General features: G+C 41.0%; 1 protein-coding gene across 2 annotated transcripts in view; it reads left to right on the forward strand.

Annotated features, from left to right (window-relative positions):
• Window positions 1-14,188, forward strand: part of ADAMTS18 (ADAM metallopeptidase with thrombospondin type 1 motif 18) — a 131,986-nt gene that overhangs the window by 86,678 nt on the left and 31,120 nt on the right. For both annotated transcript variants that reach the window (XM_072731480.1, XM_072731481.1), the window contains 4 exons: window positions 1,789-1,961; window positions 5,632-5,762; window positions 6,508-6,631; window positions 7,401-7,645. In XM_072731480.1, coding sequence (XP_072587581.1) covers window positions 1,789-1,961; window positions 5,632-5,762; window positions 6,508-6,631; window positions 7,401-7,645 — 673 coding nt within the window. The remainder of the gene's footprint in view (window positions 1-1,788; window positions 1,962-5,631; window positions 5,763-6,507; window positions 6,632-7,400; window positions 7,646-14,188) is intronic.

Here is a 14,188-nt window from a genome sequence, read left to right on the forward strand (position 1 = left end):
GTCTTCTCTTCAGCACCCGGCCCCTGCTCCCTAACTCAGCTAAATGCAGGCAGAGTGAGTCGGGTAGGGATCGTGGGGGAGTCAAAGGCGGGGGGCTTAGCTGTGCACTGTCTCTTGCTGGCTCTGTGATATTCATTCATGAATATCGCAAATTTCATGAGCCTCCTTCATTTCATTCGCCTCATCTACAAACTGAAGGGGTGCTATTCAAGTTTCAAGATCTTTTTCCATGTTATGGTTTCTGAGTTGAAGAAGTAACATGTGGTCCTTGCTTTATTGAATCTGAGTTGTCTAAATGAAGGTTATTTGTAAACTCTCAGATGGAATGTCTTAAACTAAGAAAGTTTTAACTATGCCTTGTGAAGATGACCAGGAATAGTAAGGCTATCAGATGGCACTTTAAGGTTTTTCTAAGTGCTTTTAAGATAATGATTTAAGAAGTCTTCAGGGATTTGATCTCGCACAATGGCTGCTGAATGTTTAAGTAGTTACTCCAAAGTGTTTTGAAATAGCAAAAAAATCTCTTTCTGGCAGCATGACACTTCCCGTTTCTGTTGAATCCATCTTAGCATGCAGTTGCACGAGGATTTGATAAAATATGCTGAAGCAAATCCAGGGGTGTTTTATAGCATTCTTGTGCTTCCTAAAGAGACAAGGAATTTTAATCACATAAATTTATTAACCTCGAGCGTTCTTTCATGTTACATGTTTGCATTGAGCTTTTGTATGAGATGATCCATAGTTGGGTTTTAACCTTTGGAGAAAAATACAAAAAGTGGGAATGAGAAAGAAAACAATTGCTCTGTGCCTGGAAGAAGCCAGATAAGCTGTTATTGGTAATTTTCAGTTTGGTTATGCTCCTTTTTTTTTTCTTATATTGCTTTCTGGTTTTTGCAGTCTACCTACCAAGAGCTTAAAGAGCCTGCCATTAGATCATAATTATTTATGTTCTAATGGGATTCCCTACTCTGGAAATCCATTTCCCATTGTGCTTGGCAGGAGAGGAGTAGGCCACCTACAACGTTAAAGAGTGATTATGCAGATGAAAACAGGGGAATTTTTGTTCACAGTTTAGGATCACCTAGAATAAAACATACACTAGTCAGACAATAATCAGAACATCAGCTCAGTGACTGACACAGCTGAGTTGGAGAACATGGCAAATGAGGCTTTCTGCCCTTTCTTTTCAGTGTCCTGATCTTCTCCACAGCATCAGGTGGGTAGCCTGCTGTAGGAAGCTGAGTGTGTTTAGAAATGGGGGGAAAGCTGGGGAATAGGTTGGGTCCACATTTGAAGAGCTTTGATGCCAGTGTGAGCGTGTGTGTGTGTGTGTGGGGGGGGGTGTTCATGTGTGTAGCACACAGACACACGTGCATTAGAACATTCAGGTGCATTTACCAATTTCCCTAATACAGGGATGAGGGCCAAGAATATGGTTTCATCATTCTTTAAAGAAATTGCCAGAATATAAAACTGGGATTAGAGATGACAAGTTAAGTTTTACCTAATATGGCATTTCCAGTTGCTGAACGGTGGTAGTGCCTACCCAAGGACCTTGTTGAGAAAAGAAAGAAAGAACAAGCCCCTGGTTGATGGGTCATGCCTGCCATGGATACAAGGAGGGACGTGGCATGTTGTATACCACATTATTTCCATCTTGTGATAGGCTGTATACACTGCATACTTTGTGACAATATTCATCGTGATTGTTGCTCCTCGTATTACTGCTTGTCACTAATCATGAGCCCTTTGTTTGCTGGCACTAAAGTTCTTTAATTTTATTTTCAGGCCTCAGTATGGTGGCAAGTTCTGTCCAGGTTCTAGCCGTATATATCAGCTGTGCAATGTTAACCCTTGTAATGAAAATAGCTTGGATTTCCGAGCCCAGCAGTGTGCAGAATATAACAGCAAACCTTTCCGTGGATGGTTCTACCAGTGGAAGCCCTATACAAAAGTGGAAGGTAATTTGGTCTCTATAAGCCTCCAACAAATATGAGTCTATGTGCCCAGTAATGGGAACAAACACACAGGAGAAAATGCTGCCTACATAAAAGAATTTAGATGTTGACGTCATCCCCTAGACCTGTCCTGCCCCAGTTTTTCATTCACATCCATAGATTTTGTTTACTTTTCCATACTTTTTTTGTCCACAGGACACCCCTTGCCCCCCACATCTGTAAGCCAAAGGGTTCATGTGTTTGGAATGTACTTATGTTTCCAAACTTACCTTTGACATTTCAGCAATTAAGTCTCCAAGGGATGTTAATTGAAATTGGTATGCATTGTCCAGACCAAGAACTCGTGAAACCATATATGCCCCATAGAGACGCCATATTCAGCAATTGACATGTTAGATGATTGCGCACATGGGAAGGCCTATTTGCAGGGTATTACACACACACAGAGCCATGTATTTCAAAATGTCTCTATACTGGCTTCTTAGTACTTACTATTACTTAAAGTTATAGCTTGTATTTTACTTTTTAAATTGAATTGTGACCTTACTGAAGTCTCAAAACATTTATTTTACTTACAATGTACAAATTTAATTCACTTTCTATTACCTCCTCAGACTAAGCTGTCACTGGTGGGGTTGTTTGCCTTCTATTATTTCCATTCCCTTGCTTAATCAAAACACAGCCATCCTCCCTTGGGAAAGGGTAGCTCTGAACCCCAAGGGCACACATGTAGAATGGGAAGACACTGAATTTAGTGACAGTTCATGGAAATAAGACTGAGGGGCTGTAGCTGTGCAAAAGCTCCAAATGAACCTGTGTTATCAGTTACCATAGAGAAGTTACCAGAGTTAGAGACAACACACAACAAGTAACAAGGGATAGTGCTTTGCTCAGTCATTCATTGCAGGAGCACTGTATGGCTCTGGGTCATGACTTGTCCAAAACCACAGAGGGAGACAGGCATAGAAATTCTGCAATCTATGTCTTAGGAAGAAGCAATGAGCAATCAATCTATAAATGTCTACTTATATGTGTTTCTTTGTGTGTGCGTGTGTGTGTTTCTTTTTTTACATAGACACTCAGCACTTTGTTATTTGCAGGGTTTCAAATTGCACTAAGAGGTAATATATACGATGTTTACTAATGAATTTTTAACAGTTTTTTAAAAGTAATACACAATGGTACACCTCTTTCTTGCTTTATGGAACAAATGTGTTCTTGCAAAGACAACTTGTCTAAGGGCCTTTTGGACTTCAGTGATAAAGCTGGGAATATATTTATTTAAAAAAAAATTCTCCAGTAGAATCATTTGGAAACTTACCAAGGAAAAGAGAAAAGAAACCAGTTACCTACAAAAATTCAGCGATAGTAACTAGAAAAGGATTTAGATTTATTTGAAATCACTTCAGAAGACAGGATTAATTCAAGGGCTATGAACTTCCTAGCCATAGCACCTCCTCAGGGAGGCCTCCCTTGCCAGCCTGCCCAGAATATCCTTCCTTCATGTCATGCTCTGAATCCTTAACCTGCTTCATTCTTCAGAGCTCTTATCCACGCATGACTTTATATCATATAGTCACCTATTCGTTATCTTTCTCCCCCTAAGGATTTATGTTCCATGGGATGAAGCCTTTGTCCATGTTGAGCATGCTTGGACCTCCAGCATCTGAGAACAGCACTTGACACACATTTATAATTTTCAGACAGAATGGGTGAATAAGTATCAACTGTCCGTAATGGACTTTTATGAGTCGTCCGCTCCCCATCACTGGAAGCATTCTATGAGGAACTGAGCAGTTATCTAGGAAGGGCACTGCCCAGCAGGTTCCCATGGACAATTAGAATACCTGCAGGTGCTTTCAAGTCCAGCATTTGAAGATTTATTTTCTCTTGGTCGAATACTCCCGTAATCCCATGTTTCTTATGTATGGCTCTTTCCCCCAGATCCTATCATCCTTCCTTTCTCACTTCCCCTTCTGTCCTTGGCTTTGTCTTCTTGGATATTCCTTGGTCTTTCTCAGATTACAGATTTCATTCAAATACAGTGTTTATGGAATAATGTTTTGTTATCAGCCTTAAAATAGGTTCTGTGTGGAGTACCTAAGGAGAAAGTGAAGCAAATAAATACTGTAACTGGTAAAATGTCTTTTGGTTTCACAAGTTTTTCACTAATTTAACTGCAGACTTACTAAGTAGAGAGCATGCCACTTTATTGATTAGCTCAACAGGTGTTTACTGAGCATTTATTGCGTGGGAGCCATTCTGCTAGATATGGAGGGAACTACATTGAGTAAATCAGAGACCCGGCCTGGGGAGCTCACGTCCTAGCACAAGAGACAGACAGATTAAGGCCTTTTGTCTCTCCCTCTTCTCCTTCTGATATGTACCTGGAATCAACAAATACAGACCTTCATGATTTTAAGGTCTTACGACCTTCATGCAGTTTGAGATGAACAAGGGAAGACTCTTGTATAACTGTAGACAGTCTTTGTCTTTCTTACAACAGTGAGATTTTTTTTTTTTCCCTTCTGTGTTTCCAACAGACTAGTTGAGAAACTTGCTCAGGAGCCTGTGTGGGTAAAACTGAACTTTTTAGAACTTGTTAATTCCCGGGTGTGATGGAGAAAAGAAAGGGTATAGCTATGTCTTCCATAATCTACTATGCAAAAATTAGGAGGTGTTAGAAAAGCTGTGAAAAGAAATTTCTAGGTAAAGGAGAAACTTTGAATCCATTGACACGTCTGCATATTGGGATTGTAATAATCTAACTTCTTTCACATTTAAATTTTGACTTTGTCTTCTATCGAGAGGTTTCATGAAGCACAGCAATTTGCAAACTGTTTACACGTTTGTTGTACAACTGTTGTCAGGGCTTTTGCACGGTGTCGCCCACGCACGGTCTCCCATGAGAAATGTCATCTGGAGCTGCTGGCCAAGAAGAATGCTCTGTATTTGGGAAATTGGCATAACTCCTTTCTGATAACAAGAGCTCTATAGAAATGCAGTATTTTTTCCCTTTTGCCTATGATACCCGAAACTTCTCAGGAACTTTATGGTCAATAAGTTACATTTTTTTAGCCTTTAGCTTTATTTTTTTTTCCTCTTCCTTTTCATGACATTTCTCTATATGTTTTATAAACATGAGCCATATGCCCCCCTTTCTTCTCCAAAGTGCCTAGAATTTTTTTCTCTTAACTGCAAAAATATCTAAAGTGATCCATGTCTTAAATCATTGTCACCAATTTATGGCCTCGGTGCCAAATCTGACCGGTTTTTTGTTTGTTTTTGTAAAGTTTTATTGGAACACAGAAGCACTCCTTCATCTATATATTGTCAATAGTAGGCCATAAGTCCTGTAAAGCCTAAAATATTTGCTAACCAAGGAGAGTAGCTATATAACCCACCAATCTTATGTATTGAGGCTATTACTGAGGATTAGAAAAATAAAATTTTTGCATGTTAAAACAGTTTTATATGAATTGCAAATGCGATTCCTATTTTTAAAAGTGCATATATATGCATTCATGCATGCACACCCACATACAAAACTGCAACATTTCCCATTTTAGACATGACAGCTTTCTAAATAAATTTAGTTCATCCTTTTGGCCATCGTGTCATTTTCCTGTTATTTCCTCCTGATCACGTGCTATCTTGATCTCTTTGCTTCTAGAGGCAGATCGATGTAAACTGTACTGCAAGGCTGAGAACTTTGAATTTTTTTTTGCAATGTCCGGCAAAGTGAAAGACGGAACTCCTTGCTCCCCAAACAAACACGATGTTTGTATTGATGGGATATGTGAAGTAAGAAAACATTTCTGCTTTGGGATGTGTGGTCACACTCGGGTTTCCTCAGGTCAAATGTGTACCATGAGAAATGGTACGAGAGATTCTGTGTCTGGAGAAAAGGCCGTGTAGGGGAAAAGGCCGGTGTTTGCAAATTGCATGTGCACACTGTCCACCGTCCCCCCTGACTTTCTGCAAGGCCCTGTCTGATAGTCTTAGTTCCTCTTCACCCATCTCCACATGTATGCAATGGAGAGGATGATGTCTCTACTACATGCACTAGTTGCGAAAATCAAATAAGAATGTGAAGAGTAGTGGTAAACTTCTGCTGCATGTTTGCTAAGGATGTTCACTATGTGGTCAGAGCCTCACAGTTGTGTTTTGAAATAGTCCTATTTACTGCCAGTTAGTATTCCTTTTAATTCCATTGTGAGCTCTCATAGGGGGCAGGGGGCATCGGAGGCTCCCCATTTTTTATATTTCAGCCGTAGACCTGGCCCAAATAAGCTCACCTGCCATTAGTAGAAGCAGTTTTCCAGACAAAGACAGCAAGCTTTAGACGAGGTCTGTAACTTCCCTAGTCTTGCATCTGCTAAAGGCAGAGCAGGGATTTGAACCCAGAGTCAAACTTGAGACTCTGCTTTTAACTCTAGCGCTGTACTATCTTCCTAATGTTCTGAAGACTAAAACCCAGTTAGTTATTCTTTGCCACTGGCTTTTCTGATCTTTTTCACCTTATTATTTTTCTAAATTTTTGTCACAGCCAGTGGGATGTGATCATGAACTTGGCTCTAAAGCAGCTTTGGATGCGTGTGGTGTTTGCCAAGGGGACAATTCGACTTGCAAGTTTTATAAAGGCCTGTACCTGAACCAGCATAAAGCAAATGGTAAGAAATGCCTGCCCTTTCATTGCTCTGGCTTTGCTGCTGAGCGAGTTTGAGTCAGTCAAGCTGGAGATGGCCGAGTGGGTTTCCAGGCTCACCTGACACACACACAGGACGGTGGCTTTGTCACCTCGCAAGAACAAGGAAGGCTGGGCGATTTCTCAGTGTGACGAGTTCTGTCAACACCTACCGCTCTGAGACGTGTCACACAAACGCCTTTCTACTTCACGGTTTGTCCCGTATCCCACACACCTTCATTAAATGAAGAACTGATTTTGAAATCCTCAGTTTAGGACATGAATCACAGTTCATGCTCACAGTGTTAGGTGAATATCCGAAGCAAGTATCTAAAAGAATCCTGAGTAAAAGGAAACCTGGAGCCCTGTTTCATGACTATCACCATGGAGGTCCATGGTGCTGAGTTTCCTCCAAGTAGATTAAAGATAAAGAGCGTTCTTGAGTAGCGTGGCCTTGATTGTCCTGGGAAGGAGAAGAGTGTATCTCCTCTACACACACACACACACACACACACACACACACACACATACACGTGCTTGGGAAAGGAACACACCCTTTCTCTCTGGTGTTCCTTCCACTGGGAACATGAAACAATTGATCATTTGCACTTCATAGGGTAGGAATTAATGTCCATTGGTTATTCAACAACCCCCCACCCCCCAGTAAACATGGACATCACCATGTCTCTGAGTCCTCAGCCCCGTTTTGCAGTGTACAACATGGTAAACAGCACCGTTCTCTCCTTCCTGTTCAGAATATTATCCAGTAGTCACCGTTCCAGCGGGGGCCCGAAGCATCGAGATCCAGGAGCTACAGCTCTCTTCCAGTTACCTTGCAGTCAGAACTCTGGGGCAGAAGTATTACCTCACAGGGGGCTGGAGCATCGACTGGCCTGGGGAGTTCCCCTTTGCTGGGACCGTGTTTGAATACCAGCGCGCCTTCAACCACCCGGAACGCCTGTATGCACCAGGACCCACCAACGAGACACTGGTCTTTGAGGTGAGCCCCTTCCATTTGTTGAGTGCTCGCTGCGTCTTGCTGTGTTTATAGCAATGGCCCCACTCTGAGCTAGCTTGAAGAACGCCTATCCTCTGATTCATCTTTGTCTCCTAATAAGCAAAATTGCAAAGTGCAGAGGAAGAGACAGCATCTCCATTTGGGAGAAGAGGGCAGGAGTCCACTGGGTCTCCAAGAGAATGCCCTGATCTTTACATTTGGATGCCAGCCTCTCAGCATGGCACTTGACTGCCATGACACTAAGGGATGGAGTAGGACTGATTTTTAGATAATTCCATATAGTCTGCATCTGCCGTTGGGCTGTTCCACAGTGGCTCTTCACCACGTGAGTCACCTGGCCCAGGATATCGACTGATAAAGTAGAAAGAACACTTGCCTGAATGCCAAGAAAGTTTTAATCAGAGCAATCCACCTTACTTGTTCAGGTTATTGTTTCCTTCAAAACGAGAAAAATGAACGGATAATAACCAGCCAGTGTATCTGCAGATGACTCTGCCAAACTATTATCATGCGTTCATTTTCCTTGTTTGTAAAGTGGGGCCGATGTCTGCTTGTAGAGGTGGTTGATTTGCTTCAGGCTGCGTAGAAGCCACGCTGGCTACAACTTGCGGAGGGCTGAGATTACCAGACACTCAAGGCGGTCTTCCTGAATTTCAGTTTCTCATCTATAGAATTGGGATAGAAAGCCTACCTCACTGGCTTGCCAGAAAAATAAGCAATGAAATAGAGAGAAGGGTTCAGAGGCTGGCCTAACTCACAGCTGGGGGAAAAGCAGAACTGAACAGGACTCTGGATGTTTTCCATCTACAAGTGTTTAAGACAGCCTGGTTGGGGAGGGGCAGAGGAAGAGAGACAATCCCAAGCAGACTCTTCGCTCAGGGTACAGCCTGACGTGGGGCTTGATCCCATGACCCTGAGATCATGACCTGAGCTGAAATCAAGAGCCAGACACTTAACCCACTGAGCCACCCAGGCACCTCTCCATCCATAAGTAGGATGTCTATACTTAGTCCATGCTGCCCTCTTCTCAAATAAAGGAAACATTAGCTTAATTTAACTATTATTATTTAAGGAACTGCCTTTAAACATTTACTAAGAAAGATGAGTAGAAGAACATTGGGAAAAAAATGGTCACATGTCACTTTGGATTCTAAGTCAGACGTTGTCCACCTTGGATGAATAAGATGACAGATTCCTAACTAAGCAACTTGAACAAGCTATCGGGTTAAGTTCCTTAACATCCATGTCCCTTAATGTCCACATTTGTAAACTGGGTGGACGGCACCAGCTAAGTGTTCAGGTTATCCTAGGGAGAATTTAAGGCAAGTTCAATGCTTGCAAAGTACTCGGCACCTAACGTGTAACCATTCACATCCCTTTGCCTTCTGAACTTGCCCCGTATATATTTTTTAAAACCTTGGCAAAGGGCACTTGGGTGGCTCAGTGGGTTATGCTTCCGACTCTTGATCTCAGCTCAGATCTTGGTCTCGGGGTCATGAGTTCAAGCCCCACATTGGGCTCCATGTGGGGCATGTGGAGCCTACTTAAACAAAAATAGAGATTTGGACATTTCCTAAGAGCAGGGAACTTCTGGCCCCAGTAGACATCTCAGTTTGCAACCTTAGTTCTAGATGGTGACCATGGTTTAAATCCATTTACATCTCCAAATTGTCTCGTCACTTGAGGTATTAGGTCCCGTCACCTCTGTCTGTGTGGTGGGATGTCACTCAGATATCTCACGTCACTTACTCAGAGAGAAGCTGTAGGTAGGAAAGATTCTCCCAACTGTCTCAACTCTTTAATTTCAGAGATGAGAGCAGGGACTCCAAATCGAATTGGACTAAAGGAGCGCCTGGGGGCTCAGTCAGTTAAGTGTCTGCTTTTGGCTCAGGTCATGATTCCAGGGTCCTGGGATTGAGCCCTGAGCTGGGCTCCCTGCTCAACAGGGAGTTTGCTTCTCCCTCTCCCCCACCCCTCTGCTCATTCTCTCTCTCTCCCTCTCAAATACATAAAAGCATTAAAAGAGAGCAACTGGACTAAGGGTGATTGGGAGCTCCATGGATCCAGCCCCTGAAATTACTTCATTAAACCTAACGCACAGGAATGGAATTCTGATTCAAGATTTCTGGATATTTTTTAAACTTTTTTTTTTCAGATGTTCTATTTCTTTTCTATGAAGCATCTGAGCAGGAAACATCTTTTCCTTCTCTTTAGGAATGTCATATTTTCTTTCAAGGGGTATATTTAGCTTGCAAGGTATCCGTTTTAGAGCAACAACGCTTCATTAGTTCTGCCAAGAGGCCTTTGATCCATCTCTGAGCAAATGTACACAAACGGAGTTCTGTGGCTGCAGAACAACCTAAGTCAGGAAGTGGGGCTAGGTGCCTCTCGTGGCTTGTGCCACGGGCAATCAGAGCAAAGTGCAAATCATTCCCGGGGAGAAATAGGTTTTCTACTACTTCACGACAAGCAATCTCTTTTTGTTGTTTCTCGCTCTGGTTTTGGTCATAAACACAAAGTCTTTCTAGTAGATTTTCACAATGCTGTCTGTAATTTCAGGTTTGCCATTAAACATATATTATCTGCAGGAAAACCACAACAAAAAGACAAGAAATGATGGAAAGAGCAGAGCAGAATAACAGAGTTCCCTCTTACTTTCATCTTGAGGACCTGAAATACCCCCTGGCCTTGCGTTGATCGAATTAACCAGATAATTGACACATTGTCACTGAACATTATACCAGCCTGGAGCTAAGAATTTTTCTTTATGCTTTGCTTAATTTAAACATAAATCCTTATCTCATTCATCCATATTTTGTAGTCCTGACTGACACTAAACCTTTAGAGTGCTCACCAGGTCCTAAATTTTTCCTGATGGAGCTATTTTTAAGGAATGGAAGGAGGACCTCAGTTAGTGATGGAGTTCTCCAAAATTGGCCAGGTCCATCATCTGTCTCCTTGCAAATACAGACACCTCCTTGAAAATAGGTCAAAATGTAAGGAGAACTATTTGGCTAAATCCAAATAAAATTATAAAAACATAAAGTCTTCCCTGGGTTCAACCGGATATGTATTTTTTAACAGTTTCTTACTACTATATGACTAAAATAAGAACTGTAATAATATCTACTAATACAAGGTCGTAGTTTTGCCACAATGGATTAAGGTCACATTTGCTTAGCTGTTGTACAGAATTGTACTTTATGGACTCTTTCTACCTACAGGTTGAATGAAAGCTTAAATTAACATCTTAGGAATGTGACCTGTCTGAAAACAATCTAGAGGGAAACTCGTATGATTAATTGGACATGCCTGGCTTGTATTTTTAAAGGAGTTACAGTTTCATTCAAAAGTTGCAACCATGTTAGGAGATAAAAAAAAAGAAAAATCAAATCTAGTAACCTAGCATTATGTCTGTTTTATCTTTTAAAAGAATTTGGGTTAATGACTTTAATATATAAATTGTACTTTATTGCTCTGAGGAGGACATCATGAAACTTCTCAGTTTTTATCACATGTTCATACCTTTCCAACATCAGTAGAACAAGGTGATTTTTAAAACTTAAAATCACAATAAGCAATAATGTACATTTTCTAAAATGAAACTATGTATCAGTATCCAAGTAATCCATGGCTATATTCTTTAAAGGAAGTTAAATAAAGTTCACGTGCCTTTCCATACAACTATGGATTGAACCAAAATGAATACTTTGGGAGCCAAAAATATGTTCACTCCAATATAAAAATGTTGAATGTGTTTTAATAGCCCTGTGGGATGCTGGAATCAAAGTGTGGGAACCTACCAAAGTGAAAAATGCTATTCCATCCACAGAAAGTATAAGTCTGTGAAAGAAAACACTTTCTCTCTTGGCCTCTTAAAATTTCTGAATGTTCGCTAAGTTCTTATTATAGTGTAAAATTCAGCAGAAGGGTATGTTTGTCAAAATATATGGGGATGGCATTGGGGAGATCATGTTTCTCTCCTTCATATGTATTAATCAGATCCTCCCAGTATCTTAGCTAGTTCCCATCTTCAACCACCGTGGTATGTTTTGATCTAGATAGCTACTTTCAAAGCAGTTTTCCCGTTCACTTCCATGTCTGGTAAAAATAAAATTAAACAAACGTTCATTGGGCACCGAAATTTTTGCCCAGTCGTGTATGAGGCATTGGAGATGCACAAGTGGGTAAGACATAAATCATGTTGCCAAAACATTATAGTCTGTAAAGAGTGAATTTTATATGTGGATCCCATTCTTGTTAGAAGCAAAATAGGTTAGAACAAGGAACATCTATACAAATGGTTGGCTCTGCTATTCCCTATGTCACTTTGCATGAGTCACTTAAACTCTCTGGGTCCCAATCTTCTCATTTGAGGCTAAACTGATGTCTTCCACTCTATCCTACGGCAGCACCCTGAGGTGCTTTTATAGCACCCCAAACCCCATAATTGCAGAAAGAGGACGTACTCATCTTTGTAGCCTCCAAAACTTATTGAATCATTACGTTGTACACCTGAAACAAATATAACCCTGTGTGTCAACTACTCAAGTAATAATAGTATTAATAAAGCAAATGAAAGGAGAGCTTCTGACCAAAGTCAGGAGTGACAAGCCGAGAGGCCAGCCTTCTCCTTTTCACATCCCAGCCCTTCAGTCCCAAACCACGGTCATAATCCGAAGTCCTCTGAAGAGGTCTGAACTTCCGTGATACACATTTTAAAAACCACTGGATTGCATCATCTCTTAGGACTAGTTCTCAAAGTATATGGTTGAAAGTTCAGTAGAATGAATAGCATTTAAAGGATTGAAATTTGAGCTCCTAAATTGCATTTGAGGAATCAATATGCTTCCTAAAATGCTTGCCTTTCCCAAAGTGAATGATTTGCACATAAGAAGTTGCTGACCACTTTGTTCGCAGCAGATTTAGTTTAATTTGGGAGAGTAGCAACTTGCCCTCCCAGGGTGGTAGATTTTATCAGATCTTTTCACTGCCCCCCCCCCCCCCCCCCCCCCCCCCGCCCGGGTGTAGCCTAGTGCAAGGCAAGGGTAATGCAATCCTGGGAATAATTGACTGCTGTCAGTTAACTTGTGGCCTGACACCAAAAAGAAGTGCCTTCTGCGTCTGGTTCTTTTTACATGTCAAAACCTTATAGAATGTCTTCATAGGGAAGCTCAGTTTAAACTAAATGGAAAACAGACCTTCACTTCTATCACTGAGTCACCCAATTTAAAATGCAGTCTCTGTTACAAACATTCATTCTTCTTGGAACCTTGACTCTACATGTTTCAACATTTGCAACAGGTGGATGTCAATTTAAACAGAGCTGGCTGCATTGATTTCCTTGGTGGCCAAGGGAAATTCCTAAGAGTAATCAAGGATTTATATGATTGTCTTAGGCCTTAAATTTTTAAGGCATTATTTAAGTCCATCAATCAAGTTTTTATTTTGAAGTACATTTGTACATATACATGTAAATGACTTGAAGAAAAGGAGCTAATTTTCAGAACCCTGTATTACATTTCTGCATCACCCAGGGAAAAACTATTCATACACGTACGTACCCCAGCAATAAAAAAAAAATCAATATTGATTTGGCAATCATATGCTTTCTGAGATCACTACAGAGACAGTTATTATAAACTAGATAATTTCCACATATTTCTTCTATTCAACATATTCCCCACAACATAAATCTGGCATAAAATCTATAGAATTTATCATTGAACCAGTACGCTCATTAGTCATCAGAAGGATTGAAAAGTCAGCTTGTATGTTAAGTCTTTAGGATATTATGTATGGACCTCACCACCTAATGTATATTTTATTGGGTTTGGGAACGTGAGAGAAGCTAAATGTGTTACTTCTATACCCACGTAGCTAGATTGGGTGTGTGTGTGTGTGTGTGCGTGCATGTGTGTGTGTTATGTAAGGAATTAGATTTTGAACTGGCAGAAATGTGAAAACTGACCATCAGAGTTGAAATTTACACATGCTTTCATCAAAAAAATGGTCATTTAATTTGAAGTATACACAGGTATATGTTGGGCTTTTTTGAGATAGCTGAAAACTTAATATTTTTCCATGTTGAGGTTGAGATATAGGTAACGTAAGGTCACGCCCTTTGTACTTTGTTCAAGCACAGGGTAAAAGGCCTGTTTAACGTACAGTTTTAAGAGACCTTGACAAGAATTAAAAAAAAAAATTGGGGCACCTGGAGGGCTCTGTTGGTTAAGCGTCCAGCTCTTGGTTTCGGCTCAGGTCATGGCCTCAAGGTCGTGGGTTCGGAGCCCTGAATCAGGTTCCACTCAGCATGGAGTCTGCTTGAATTCTCTGTCTCCTTCTCCCTCTGCCCCTCCCCTCTGCACTCATTCTCTCTCTCTACCTCTCTCTCTCTCTCTCCTCCCAAAACAAACAAATTAATCTTTTATAAACACGCAGAATTTATTTTTCATGATAAGGAATCTCCTTAGAGGTGACACAGTTTTTAGAAGCAGCCAAAGGTGAGCTTTTTTGCTACTTGAT

This window comes from Vulpes vulpes, chromosome 12, assembly GCF_048418805.1.
Source record: "Vulpes vulpes isolate BD-2025 chromosome 12, VulVul3, whole genome shotgun sequence".
NCBI lineage: Eukaryota > Metazoa > Chordata > Mammalia > Carnivora > Canidae > Vulpes > Vulpes vulpes.